Source organism: Salarias fasciatus, chromosome 14 (assembly GCF_902148845.1).
Source record: "Salarias fasciatus chromosome 14, fSalaFa1.1, whole genome shotgun sequence".
NCBI lineage: Eukaryota > Metazoa > Chordata > Actinopteri > Blenniiformes > Blenniidae > Salarias > Salarias fasciatus.
The window spans coordinates 2400382-2413528 of NC_043758.1; the positions used below are offsets into that span (position 1 = coordinate 2400382).

At 52.3% G+C, this 13147-nt stretch overlaps 1 protein-coding gene across 2 annotated transcripts in view; it reads left to right on the top strand.

Annotated features, from left to right (window-relative positions):
• The window catches only part of col4a3 (collagen, type IV, alpha 3), a 37482-nt gene that overhangs the window by 21677 nt on the left and 2658 nt on the right, over positions 1-13147 (top strand). For both annotated transcript variants that reach the window (XM_030108235.1, XM_030108236.1), the window contains 24 exons: positions 1198-1302; positions 1394-1488; positions 1682-1832; positions 1976-2089; positions 2183-2350; positions 2671-2760; positions 3124-3258; positions 3592-3690; positions 3781-3870; positions 4041-4180; positions 4286-4412; positions 4631-4711; positions 4792-4893; positions 6709-6756; positions 6839-7024; positions 7163-7293; positions 7382-7454; positions 7591-7662; positions 7734-7859; positions 11506-11604; positions 11676-11891; positions 12325-12502; positions 12621-12735; positions 12810-12982. In XM_030108235.1, the coding sequence (XP_029964095.1) occupies positions 1198-1302; positions 1394-1488; positions 1682-1832; positions 1976-2089; positions 2183-2350; positions 2671-2760; positions 3124-3258; positions 3592-3690; positions 3781-3870; positions 4041-4180; positions 4286-4412; positions 4631-4711; positions 4792-4893; positions 6709-6756; positions 6839-7024; positions 7163-7293; positions 7382-7454; positions 7591-7662; positions 7734-7859; positions 11506-11604; positions 11676-11891; positions 12325-12502; positions 12621-12735; positions 12810-12982 (2914 nt within the window). The remainder of the gene's footprint in view (positions 1-1197; positions 1303-1393; positions 1489-1681; positions 1833-1975; positions 2090-2182; positions 2351-2670; positions 2761-3123; positions 3259-3591; positions 3691-3780; positions 3871-4040; positions 4181-4285; positions 4413-4630; positions 4712-4791; positions 4894-6708; positions 6757-6838; positions 7025-7162; positions 7294-7381; positions 7455-7590; positions 7663-7733; positions 7860-11505; positions 11605-11675; positions 11892-12324; positions 12503-12620; positions 12736-12809; positions 12983-13147) is intronic.

The following is a 13147-nucleotide window of genomic DNA, read 5'->3' on the forward strand; positions in this document are numbered from 1 at the left end:
AAACTCAGACAGAAATTAGGGGAGGGGGGGAGGGGGGGGTGGTAAAAAAAGATACATCAATTCAGATCACGGTTCCGAAGGGAGTCGTGATTAGAAGTGAGAGACCAAAAAAAGCCAACCTGCGCACATACATAGCAAAAAAAAACACGAGACAAATTGCTATCAGACTAACGGATCAGCGGTCGCAGCATCAGCGCAACACGTCATCACCACTAGTCGTCAGCAGACAGGTGTGGTGGAGACGTTGAAAATGGGGGAGGGAGTGTGTGTGGCATGTATGTGGCATTTCAGTTCATCAGTCCGTGTACGTGTGTGTGTGGTTTGGCCCGCCTCCCCTTTGCGCTCCAACTCAGATGGTAGTTGCCGGGACGGCCTTGAATGAAGCAGTCCAAAGTGAACTTGGGTTGCAGCTGAGAGTGAGAGAGGGAAAATAGACAAAGCAATCAGTCTTGTCTTGAATCTTCAGGGAGATTTGTTTAGTCTTCCAGGGGCGCCAAACACAATCAGAAGTTATCTTGTTTTGGTGTGGAAGGAGCCGTTTGACCTTCCTTTGCTCGGTTTCTCCACATTTCAGACAGAAGCTGGCTTAACCCTCTCAGCGATGGTGACATCCAACTTGCGTCTCAATCGTCCATAACCCAAAATGTCCACCTTTCGAAAGAGTTCGCACAAACGGTCAGTCTCAGCTTTTGCCCATTGATTTGAAAAGACCGTCCTCCCTTGGACGTCTTTTGTGGTGGCGGTCTTCTTAATCCTCCAGAGGATCAGGTCGCAACACCGGCCAATCAGCAGCAGGCCGATCATCATAAATCCGAAAATGTAATCATCCACAATGACCTCGACGGACAGGGGTCCAGGCATGTGACACCCCTCCACTTCTCCCGGGCGTCCATCACATACCCAGCATGCCGAGTCCCGTCCGGACAGGCAGGATCCCCCGCTCCTCTGCTCTTTGTTGAAAGACTCGTATCAATTGCGTAGAGAGACCAGCTGATCAATTCCATAGTTGATATTTGGTCTGTTCGAAAAACCAAGTCAAGTGATTCCTCCAGTAAAAAAAAGGTCTTCTTTGCTGGCTCTCGGAGGAGGCGGACGCTTTTTCTATCGCTCCCTACTTTGCTTCTCCCTCCCTATCGTCTCTGCTTGCTGCTCTCTGTCTCGACTTGTCTTTTGTCTCTTGTCTTCTGCTGGTCTCAGGTGGGACTGGACCTCCAGGCACTCCCGGGTTCGTCGGCCCAAAAGGAGAAAAAGGCGATAAAGGATATTCTCTGAAAGGGCCTCCGGGCTTTCCAGGGGTCAAAGGTCAGTGCAGGTTCGATCTGACGCTTCATACAAAATGAAAAACTGAAGAGGACGAGAGGCGGTCACAGCTGTCTGTGTTTCTGGGATTCAGGAGTGAAAGGTGCTAAAGGAGTGAAGGGTCTCCCAAGTCTGGGCATCAAGGGACGAGCGGGGCCATCGGGCCCCCCGGGGATGCCCGGCCCCAAGGTAGACTGGTCAACAACATCAGTTTACAGAAGTCAAAATGTTTGTAGAGCTTCAAAGACGGTTTCTTCAGTGTGCAGTGTTCCTCAGGGAACGATCCCAGGACCCTTAAAGTTCTGATGATCATTTGGTTGTTTTGCAAACTCCTGAAAGCGGGACTTCCTGGTCTTCCTTCTGGTTTTCTGTCTGGTCAAAGGGGGACAGTGGGTTCGGGTTCCCGGGCCGGCAGGGTCAGTCCGGTCCTCAAGGGGATGATGGTTCCGTGGGTCCCCGAGGAGACCCGGGGCTTCCAGGACCAGATGGAACTCCTGGATCCCGGGGATTAGATGGACTGCCAGGACCAAAAGGTATGAGACCCTGAAGACTCCACGTAGGGATGAGAGGTGCTGGTTCCACCAGTCCCACGCAAACCCAGGTCCAGTCCTGCTCCAGAGGGAAGGCTGAGACCAAAAAACAAAAACGAAGTCCAAACTGAAGTGTCTGTTTCCAGGCAGCAGAGGTCTGGATGGACGACCGGGTTCTGCTGGTCTTACTGGACTCTGTTTACCTGGAGGTCCAGGACCTGAAGGAGGGCAAGGCCCACCCGGTGTCATCGGATTCACAGGTAACGAACAGACCAGACCGGTCCTGGAAATCAGCTGAGTCCACTAAAACCAAGATCTGTGTCTGTGAGCTGATCCCCGGTCTGCTCCCACAGGGATCCGGGGCCTGAAGGGGGAGCCAGGAGATCCCGGACTGCCAGGTGTAGGAGCTCCTGGACCTCCGGGACCGTACGGGAATCCAGGGTTTAACGGACCTCCGGGGTTACAGGGAGAACCTGGACGAAGAGGTCTTGAGGGAACCAACGGGAAACCGGGGAGTCCAGGTGAGGAGGAGGACCAGCAGGTCCATCATGTCTCCTGACCGGTCTGAAAGTCTGAAGGAGGATCCGTGGAAGTGAGACGGCAAAGACAAACCTCTTAAAGAACCATGCTAGCTTCAACGCTAACTCCTCCAGGTCTGAAAGAAAACCCAGGACCTGACAGGTGGAGGAACAACATTCCTGCCCTCTGGAGAACATCTGTGAACTCTGTTCTCCTCCTCACACCTGGAGAACATCTGTGAACTCTGTTCTCCAGTCCATGGGACCAGGTGGCCTCATGAAGAGAACATGTTGAGGTTCTGTGTTGTTCTGTTCTGTTCCAGGGATCCGAGGGAACCCGGGTCCTCCGGGATCCTGTGGGAGTAAAGGAGGCGACGGGAAGCCTGGAGAGACCGGAGCTCCAGGACCACGAGGTTCGATCTGTCACAGACTGAAGGTTCTGTGGGACCACCTCACTCCTCCACCTCACCCCTCCACCTCACTCCACCTCACTCCTCAACTTCAACCCTCCACCTCACTCCTACTCCATCTCACTCCTCAACTTCACCCCTCCACCTCACTCCTCAACTTCACCCCTCCACCTCACTCCACCTCACTATTCAACCTCAACACTCCACCTCAGTCTTCCTACATCTCACTCCTACTCCACCTCACTTCTTCACCTCACTTCTCAACCTCACCCCTCATCCACCTCACTCCTCCAAATCACACCTACTCCACCTCACTCTTCAGTCCCACTCCTTCATCTCACTCCTCCTCTGTCTCACTCCTCTCAGGTGAGAAGGGTGCTGACGGGGTGCGAGGCCCTCAGGGGCCACCGGGCCCTCAGGGAGACCGCGGAGAGCCTGGACCAGCAGGGACCGACAGGAACATCGTGACATACGGAGACCCGGGAGATCCTGGATTTCCTGGTGCTGAATTCCCTCCATCCTCAGCTCAGTAGAACCGTGTGTTCTGGGTTCAGTCTGGATCCATCAGCGCCCCAGGAGGTCCTCAGGGTTCTGCGGGACCGGCTGGGTTCAGACTGGGCTCATTTAGTTTCTGACTCGGCTTAAAGAAGTCTTAGATTTGGTTTGAAGGAGTTCAGGACTGGGTTCTTTGTGGGTTTTATCAGATCCAGATTCCTCTTGAAAAGACTCAGAATAACATTAAACAGGTTCTGAGGCTCTGGTGTGTCGGAGCAGCTCATGAAAACAGAACTCTGTCATCATCGTCCACCTCGTCTTCCTCCTGTCCCACCACAGGACCCACAGGTCTGACTGGAGATAAAGGAAACAGGGGCCCTTCGGGGCCTCGGGGCCCAGACGGCGCTAACGGGAGACCGGGTTCTGCTGGAGCTCAGGGTGAGCCGTACTGTTCTGTGTTTTCGCTGCTGTTCCTGAAGGTTTCTGGTTCTTGCTGGTATTCATCCCGTTTTCACTGGACTTTGACAGGTCTGCCTGGAGACCCAGGCAGGGATGGTAGGACAGGTCCTCCTGGTCCCGGTGGACCCCAAGGAACTCCAGGAGACCTGGGAAGGCCGGGTAAGATCCTGAACCCGGTTCTATTTCCTAAAAGGCAAATGATTTTAAAACTTTGATGGAAACCGTAAAAACAGAAGAAGCAGGTCTCTGGAGCACCTCTGAAGTTCCCCGGAGAACTCTGAGCAGAATCCTGGACTCTCCAAAGTTCTCCTGCTGTGCTTCCTGTTCAGGTTCTAAAGGCCTAAAAGGATGTCCAGGAGCGTGTGGAAAACCTGGAGAAGATGGAAAACCTGGACCAGAGGGACCGAAAGGGGTGAAAGGAGAACCGAGTCCCTCTGGACCAGGACCTAGAGGATGTCCAGGACCGAAGGTATGACCCACAAGACGAGTCCTCATGGTTCCTCTGTTCTCCCAGCATGCAGACGATGTAATGGTTTATATGGACGAAGCGTCTTCTGCTCTGTTCTCCCCTCAGGGAGAACCCGGGCCTCTGGGACCTCCAGGGTCCATGGGAGAACCGGGGCCCTGTGGAAGCATGGGCCCTCCCGGAGGATGTGGCCCCTGTGGCCCCAAAGGGTCAAGTGGTCCCCCAGGATGCCGGGGTCTGTCTGTAACAAGAACTCTGTGTTCAGTTCTGTGTTTTGTCTGAAACGATCAAAAGAACCGAAAACCAAACCTTAAAGACCTTAATGTGCAAAACATGGACCTTTAGGAACCTGGTTTTGGCTCAGTTCCAATGAAGCACGTGGACTCTGCAGGATCAGAACGAGTTGAGTCCTGTTGAGTCCTCCTGCTGAATGAAACCTCTCTGTGGTCTCAGGTCCTCCGGGGTCTCCGGGTCTGAAGGGATGTGACGGACCGCCAGGGAGGAGTGGTCCTCCGGGACCCGCTGGACTCACAGGTACACAGGTCAAAGGGCACGAACCCGAAGCCCCCGGAAGGGTCCGTGCACCTCTGAGGGTCTCTGGTCTTCATCTACAGGGAACAAGGGGGCTCCTGGAGATCCTGGTCCAGCCGGACCCCGAGGGAACCAGGGCCAGGATGGGATCCCCGGCCCTCCTGGAGAGAAAGGAGCCATGGGGGGTAAGGGGGTCAGTCAGGGTGGTCTAGTCCTCAAGGACGGCGTCAGGGAGCAAGAAAGAAAACATGAAAGCAAAGTGACACAATAGTTCTTCTTCACTAGCCACGTTTACACGAGCCCCGTATAATCCGCCTATAGGGCGGAGCCGGTTGTAAATGCGTCACGTAAACGCCCGAGTGGATCACTTCACTCGGAGCCGATTGTAGGAGGTGGTCTACACCGATCGACAATCCGCTCCGTGTCTCATATAAACACCGGCTGACAGCGGAGCGGATTATTTGTTCCAAATGCGTTCCCTCTACGTAGTGACCTGTGAGGTGCCAGTAAACAGGAAGCAGGACAGTCAAAAACCAGCAGAACAACGACGGTGGTTGAAAAACACTTTTTTAATAAAAAACCCAGAGAGAAAAAACACTGGAGAGGAGAGATGGAAGCAAATCGCGCAAAAGTGAGTTGTTCAAAGAGCTCCGTAGCAGAATACGAGCGATCGCCCAGCCGGTGTTATGGATTGACTGGTTCCCGTGTTAACGAATGACGGCGGAGGTCTGTGTAAACACATCAGCTTCTGTGGCTCCTAACCCGTGGTACGGAACCGCTGAAATAGACCGGGTCTCTGCACCCAGAATGGCTCGTGTTGATAACTTGCTGTCCAGTTTTCCTTGTCATGTAAGGAGGCAGAATTGTTGCTCAAAAGGGACTTTATTGTCACAAAACACCGCCGAGTTAAATACAGAAAAACAGCGAGTGAATTCGTGCCAAAAACAAAACAGTACGGTTCTCATAACACTCTGCCGATCCACACGTCTTTTTCCTGGAATCCCAACTACATTACCCACAATTCCCTCTCTTAAAGAGCCAGATGCCCAGGCCGGTAACAACATGCTGATTACAGCAGTTGTTAAAGTAAGACTCACAAAAGACTTTAAACGTATACACTCACTGTAACTGGCGATAACCGACGTTCGCCAGAACGACTACATGTTTCAGTCATCTATTGGTCCAAGTTAACACAGTCACCAGTTAATTCGAAACATCGGCATGGAGCAGAGCTCACACTGAGACGTGCTGCTCGGCGGTGGTGCTCCAGCCAGGGGAGCAGCCGCTCCTTCAGCAGGTATCATGGAGATGTTGGGACATTATCTGAGCAGATATCAGCAGATAAAACTCTGCTCGGCGCTGAGGACTGCTGCTGCAGAGAGGAAGACCTGGAAGATCCTCCAGAGACTCTGTCCTCACGTCACAGGACGCCGTATAATCCGCTTCACCCAGAGTCCTTGTAAACGAGGATTCATCGTGGATCGCTTTGTGTGCCGTACATGAATACACTCGCTTTTAATCCGATTGTTTACAATCGGATTGAAAAAACACCATGTAAACTGGGCCACTGTGATTAAAGCCTGAGAGTCGGCTCAGTGCTGGACCGGGACCATCAGCACCGGAGGTGCTCCGAGCAGGAGAACCGTCGCTCATGGAACCGTCGCTGTGGGTCAGGAGGATACGGAGACCACCAGCCCTCACCCGACACACTGATGTTCTCATATTCAGGAGGAGCTTCTGTTGCCGGGCAGATCTTCCTCAAGAACGATTCCCTGACTCAGCCTGCAGTTCTCTCTCGTGGCACCAGGTGGCGCTCGGCGATTTTGTCCGTTTCAGCTTAGTTGGAGCGTTTTTGAAGAAGTGACTCTTCAGGTGCCGCCAAGCTCTGTTCCCATGGAAACGGAACGTTAAAACATGGAACTTTGATGCTTTCTCTTGAAATGGTTGCCGTGGAAACAGGCCTCAGCGCTCCAACTTCACCTCCTCTGATCTCTCCTCAGCTCCCGGGACCGGACCCCGAGGACCCGAGGGAAGGAAAGGAGCAGCAGGTGAGTCCTGCTGAGGTCACGAGGAGGACCTGGACCCTCAGCAGGACCTGAACCCTTCTCTGGTCTCATCCGGGCTCCTCAGGGACTGCTGGAGATCCAGGAGGTCCGGGCCCCTGTGGCCCCCCTGGTCCGTGTGGTGCTTCAGGACAGCCAGGGACCCCTGGTCCACCTGGACCTCCGGGGCCTCCTGGGTACCCTGGAAGGAAGGGGGTCTGCTTGGAGGGACTCAAGGGGGACCAGGGACCAAATGGAGCACAAGGACCCAAAGGTAACCAGAGACCTCCTGAACTCCAGAGACCTCCTGGACTCCAGAGACCTCCTGGACTCCAGAGACCTCCTGGACTCCAGAGGCAGATTTACGTCACACAGTTAAAGACTTCTAGATTCTGAACTCGTCCCTCTGCAGGTCCTCCTGGCTCTCAGGGTCCTCCTGGTCCTCCTGGTCCGGGATTTAAAGGAGACAAAGGGTGTAAAGGAGCAGGAGGTCCCTCAGGACCTCCTGGTCCTCCTGGTGAGACTGGACCCCCAGGCAGACCGGTGAGTGGGACCCGGACACAAACACAGCCGGAGCTCCGAGGGTCTGAAACCTGGTTGTTGATCTGGTTGTTGATCCGGTTGTTGACAGGGCCGAGATGGACCCCCGGGCCCCCCGGGCCCCAAAGGCCAGATGGGGGACCTTGGAACTCCAGGACCAGTTGGTAAGCAGGTCCGGGTCCAGCAGACGACCCGGGTTCCTCACAGTCCGGGGTGCAGTGGCTCCAGCCGCCCCCGGTTCTGGGTCTGAACCCCGGGTTTGGCACTGCGGTTTGAGTTCCAGATGTGTCCCTGTCTCAGGTCTGAAGGGGGACGGCGGACCCCCGGGGTCCTGTGGCCCTCAGGGTTCTCCGGGACCGGCAGGAAGACGAGGTAACGACACACACGTGATGGACTCCAGCTCCGGTTCACCGGGACTGAACCGCGACTGCTGCCCCCTGCAGGCCCCCGAGGGAAGGACGCCACCAGGGGGGTCATCCTGGAGCCCGGGGACAAAGGCTACCCCGGGTATCAGGGGCTCCCGGGAGAAAGAGGGCCGCCAGGGTCCTGTGGGAAGCCAGGTCCTCAGGGTGAGTCTGTGTGTGTGTGTGTGTGTGTGTGTGTGTGTGTGTGTGTGTGTGTGTGTGTGTGTGTGTGTCTTGGAAATAAAAATGATTCTGATTCTGACTGATTGACGTCCCACAGTTTGGGATGTCATCAGGAGATACGGCATCAGTTTCCATAGTTACGCTGATGATACTCAGCTGTACACAGTGGCGGTTCTAGCCTTATTGACACCCTAAGCAAGTACCTTGCTGATGCCCCCCCCCCCCCCCCCCCCCCCACACACACACACACACACACACACCCCTCAAAATAATAGAAAAAAATCTTTTAAAGCGAAAAGAACAACATATTTATTTTGTTTTTATTAGAGCTGTCAAAAATAACGCGTTAATTGCGTTAATTAACTTATTGAAATAATCTCATTAAAATTTTTAACGCAGTTTAACGCATGCGCATCATGACAAACCTCACCTCTACCAGCGGGTGGCGGTAGTGCACCCGCATGGAATGCAAGCTGCCAGCAACAGAAGAAGAAGAAGAAGAAGAAGAAGAAGAAGCCTCACCTCAGCCTCGGCTCGTCCATGCTTCACATGTACGCGTTTCCGTCTGCTTTGAAGTGTCCGCGCACCACCGATGCGCACGCGCTTTCCCCTACACTACAATCTGGCCGCTGCGCGGACGTCCGCGGATCGTTCCGCGTGGAAATTAGCGGACAGGAATTCATGATGATTTTTACGTCACGCGGACCAACGCGCAGCGCACACCCACGCGGACATGTGAAGCTGGACAGGCAGCACACAGGAGGCAGAGGAGGCCTGGGGGGCAACTCATTTATCAAAACAGAAGAAGAAAGCAATATGGAAGGAGATCAGCCGGCTGGCCCCATGGATTCTGCTGGTTTGATTAAAAAAATGTTGAAGCAGTTTTCTGATCTCCACACAAAAAGGAACACTGGCTAAGAATGCCCTGTTTAATTGTGCAAAAAAAAAAGTGTGGTATCTCTTAGTTTGACTTTTCTTGTGGTACTATATTTGTTACAGACCTGAAAATGTAACTCCTGCCAAAAGCCAACTTTAGAGGGACTGCAGAGGGAGCGCTACACACACACAGACAATATGTTATGGTGTGCATGTTTTAGTTTTTTGAATATTTATTTTATTTGGAGCCTTAAATATAAAACACATCACGTGTTAAATATATATAATCATGTCCTGACGTTTTTTTGTTAATGCAATACAGGAAAAAAGGGTATATTTCAGACATAGTTGGAAATTGCGATTATTTGTGATTAATCATGATGAATTAATTTGTAAGCTGTGATTAATCTGATTAAAAATTTTAATCATTTGACAGCCGTAGTTTTTATATTACTTGTACTTTAGTGCAAAACCAATATTTTGACAATAATAGATATAATAAATACTGTAAGCAATTACAAGTTAAATACACTCTTTGAAAATAAGAAAATCATGAACATCTTATTGTCTGGAATTGAGAACAAGGTGTATGTGTGAGAATAGCTTTTGTTTCTTTGTTAGGTGGAATGTGTGAAAAAAGCTTTATCGAAGTCATCTGATATGTAGCTACTAAGTGGGCTCTTAAAGCTGGTGTCCGGAGTTTCCCTTCGTTTCCAATGTATGTATCATTTTTCAACAGAGCTTAAATGTGTCAGTCTGGTTCAATACTACAACATAATATTAGCATAAAGCAATATAAAAATATATTTATGAGCCCCGCCTTCGTCTCATAGACCCCCATGTTATCCGAAAAAGCGCCGGTCAGTCTGTCGCGCCCAGTCACCAGTAAACTCGCACCCCTCTCGCCTTTCCTGATTTGGTATATTCCACTGTCCATTTGTGAGCAGAGGGCGCACCTAGTCTTCACCTGAAGAGGGCGCCATTTGTTATGTAACGTAGCACCATCAGAGTGTGAATGGATGCTTTCTCAGCTGCGCTCATGAAGGGAATTGTATTTAATGATTTTTTTTCCCCCTAATCATGCCGCCCCCTTGAATTTGCCGCCCTAAGCGGCCGCCTAGTTGGCCTGTGCAAAAAACCACCACTGGCTGTACATTGTCGTGTCTCCTGATGACTCAGGACCAATAGAAACCCTTTTTAACTGGATCTCAGACATCAAGTCATGGATGCAGTGACTTTCCTACAGCTCAACCAGGACAAGACTGAGGTTTTAGTTATCGGTCCCGAAGGTCAGAGACAGAAAATTTTACCAAAATGATTAGATTTTAAACCAGAACAATCAGTTAAAAACTTGGGCGTGATTTTTGACTCTGAGCTAAGTTTCATTCCACACATTAAAAACATAACTAAGATTGGATTTTATCATCTTAAGAATATAGCCAGAGTCGCCCGTTTCTCTCTCAGGCCAGCAGGAGGTGCTAATGCAGCTTTTATCTCCTGCAGGTTAGATTACTGTAATGCCTTGCTCTCTGGTCTTCCCAACAAGAACATTTCAAACCTACTACAACTACTACACAAACACAGCCTCATGCGTGCTGACAAGGACCAGGGGGCGGGCCCACATCACACTGGTTTTACAGTCGCTGCATTGGCTCCCTGTCCGCTTCAGGATCGATTTAAAATTCTCTTATTAGTTTTTAAACTTTAGTTTTAAACTTTATTAGTTTTACCCTGTCGACCCTCGCGGCCCTGAGGTCCTCTGGCAGCGGCTCACTGTGTGTCCTAAAGCCAGAACCAAGACCCATGGTGAGGAAGCTTTCAGCCACTACGGCCCCCGCCTGTGGAACAGCCTGCCAGAGAACCTCAGGACCGCAGAGACTGTTGATATTTTTAAAGGGAGGTTAGAGACACACCTTTTTAATCTGGCTTTTAGCTGACCCTTTATAGTCCTCTTATTTCCATCCTTATTTATGTGACTTTATTCTATTTTCTTATGTACCTTTAACTTGTTTTACTTTTTAATTTGTAATCTTATTATTTTATATTAATTTCGTATCATATTTTATCATGTTTTAGCTGTTTAATTCCAGTGTTTCCTCAGGGGGTCCTTCACACCGGGAGTTGGTCCTGGTCCTCTGCTGGGGTCACTGTGCAGGGTTTCCCTCAGTGCTTTATAGGCTGGGCGGGCCGCCAGGCTTTTCTCGGGCTTGTTTTAAGATTCACTAGTATTTCACTTAGGTGAAAACATTTGATATTTATTTTAATTTTATTTTTTGTGTTTGTTAAAACTTTATTATAAGATTGTGGCTTTCTGTAAGACTCTGCATTTAAGTAATGTTAATAAATGCTGACAATAACACAAAAAAGTCATAATTTCAAAATTTCTGTCAACTCTTACTTTTTTTTTTTTGTTTTTTTTCATAAGCACGGTGGGCTTCTCTAGCAGTCCAACCACCAGGCTGAGCAGGTTTTCTGGGGGAAACCCTGCTGTGCTCGGGTCCTCTGGTCCCGGCTGGCCTGGGGGGCTCCACACCTTGGTGTGCGGGTTCCCTTGATCTGACGGGGTCGGGGGTCGGGCGCTGGAGCCCCAGTATTAATGACCCACAACTTCTCATGGTGTGGGCGGCCCCACTGGTGGTGTTTTCCCATGATGCCCAGTGCCATGCCATGTCTCCTCTCTGCAACAAAATGGGAGTGTGTGTGTGTGTGTGTGTGTGTGTCACATCAAACCGGTTCTGATCTGGTTCTGCAGGTGTGAAGGGCGTCGCCGGGGCACCGGGTCCTCCTGGACCCTGTGGTAGAGCGGGAGTGAAGGGCGAGCGAGGAGAGCTGGGGCTCGTCGGGCCCCGAGGTGAGCGAGCCGCCTGACATCGGTCGTTCTCCCAGCATGCACTGCGATTCACCGACAGACTCTGCCTCCAGGAGCCGACGGGTCCCGCGGGCCGGTCGGACTCAAGGGGCCCCGCGGTGTCCCGGGGGGGTACGATGGCGGCGGCGGCGAGAAAAACGGCTTCCTGTTCACCAAGCACAGCCAGGAGCTGCAGGTCCCAGCATGCCCTGCAGGCTCCGCCTTCCTCTACAGCGGATACTCGCTGCTCTTCATCAACGGCAACAACCGCGCGCACGGACAGGACCTGGGTACTGCTGCACCACTGCAGGGGGCGGGCCGGCACGCCACTGCTCCACCGAACCACTAAAACACTGCTCCACCGAACCACAAAACACTGCTCCACCAAACCACTGAACCACTGCACCACTGCTCCACCGAACCACTAAAACACTGCTCCACTGAACCACTGCACCATCGCACCACTGCTCCACCGCACCACCGCACTGCTGCACCACTGCACCACTAAAACACTGCTCCACTGAACCACTGCACCACTGCACCACCGCACGGGACAGGCTGGCACACCACTGCTCCACTGCACCACCGAACCTCTGCACTACTGCATCGCTGCTCCACCACTGCACTACAACTCCTACAAGTTACTGACAACTCTGTGTGTGTGTGTGTGTGTGTGTGTGTGTGTGTGTGTGTGTGTGTGTGTGTGTGTGTGTGCGTGTGTAGGCACACTGGGCAGTTGTCTGCCCCGCTTCTCCACCATGCCGTTCCTCTTCTGTAACACCGACAGCACCTGCCGCTATGCCTCCCGCAACGACTACTCCTATTGGCTGTCGACCAACGAGCCGCTCCCGGGGAGTCTGCCCTTCATCTCCGAGGAGACGCTGAAGAACCACATCAGCCGGTAACACACACACACACAGACACACACACACACACACACACACACACACACACACACACACACACACACAGCCCTGTTTGCCCCGAGTGTGCGTCATGTGCGGTGTCCCGTGTCGCAGCTGCTCGGTGTGTGAGGCCCGAGCCAACGTCATCGCCGTCCACAGCCAGACGCGTTCGATCCCGGAGTGTCCGTCGGGGTGGGACTCGCTGTGGTCCGGCTTCTCCTTCGTCATGGTGAGCTCACGCTTCCTCCCCGTCAGCTCCCAAATCCCTCCTGGCCTCTGACCTCTGACCCCGTCGGCCCGTAGGAAACGGGAGTGGGAGCGGAGGGCTCTGGTCAGCCGCTGGCCTCCCCGGGATCCTGTCTGGAAAACTTCCGGAAGATTCCCTTCATCGAGTGTCACGGAAGAGGAACCTGCAACTACTACACCGACTCCTACAGCTACTGGCTCGCCGCACTCAACCCCAGAGACATGTTCAGGTACGAGGTGTTCAGGTACAAGGTGTTCAGGTACGAGGTGTTCAGGTACAAGGTGTTCAGGTACGACGTGTTCAGGTACGAGGTGTTCAGGTACAAGGTGTTCAGGTACGACGTGTTCAGGTACGAGGTGTTCAGGTGCGAGGTGTTCAGGTGCGAGGTGTTCAG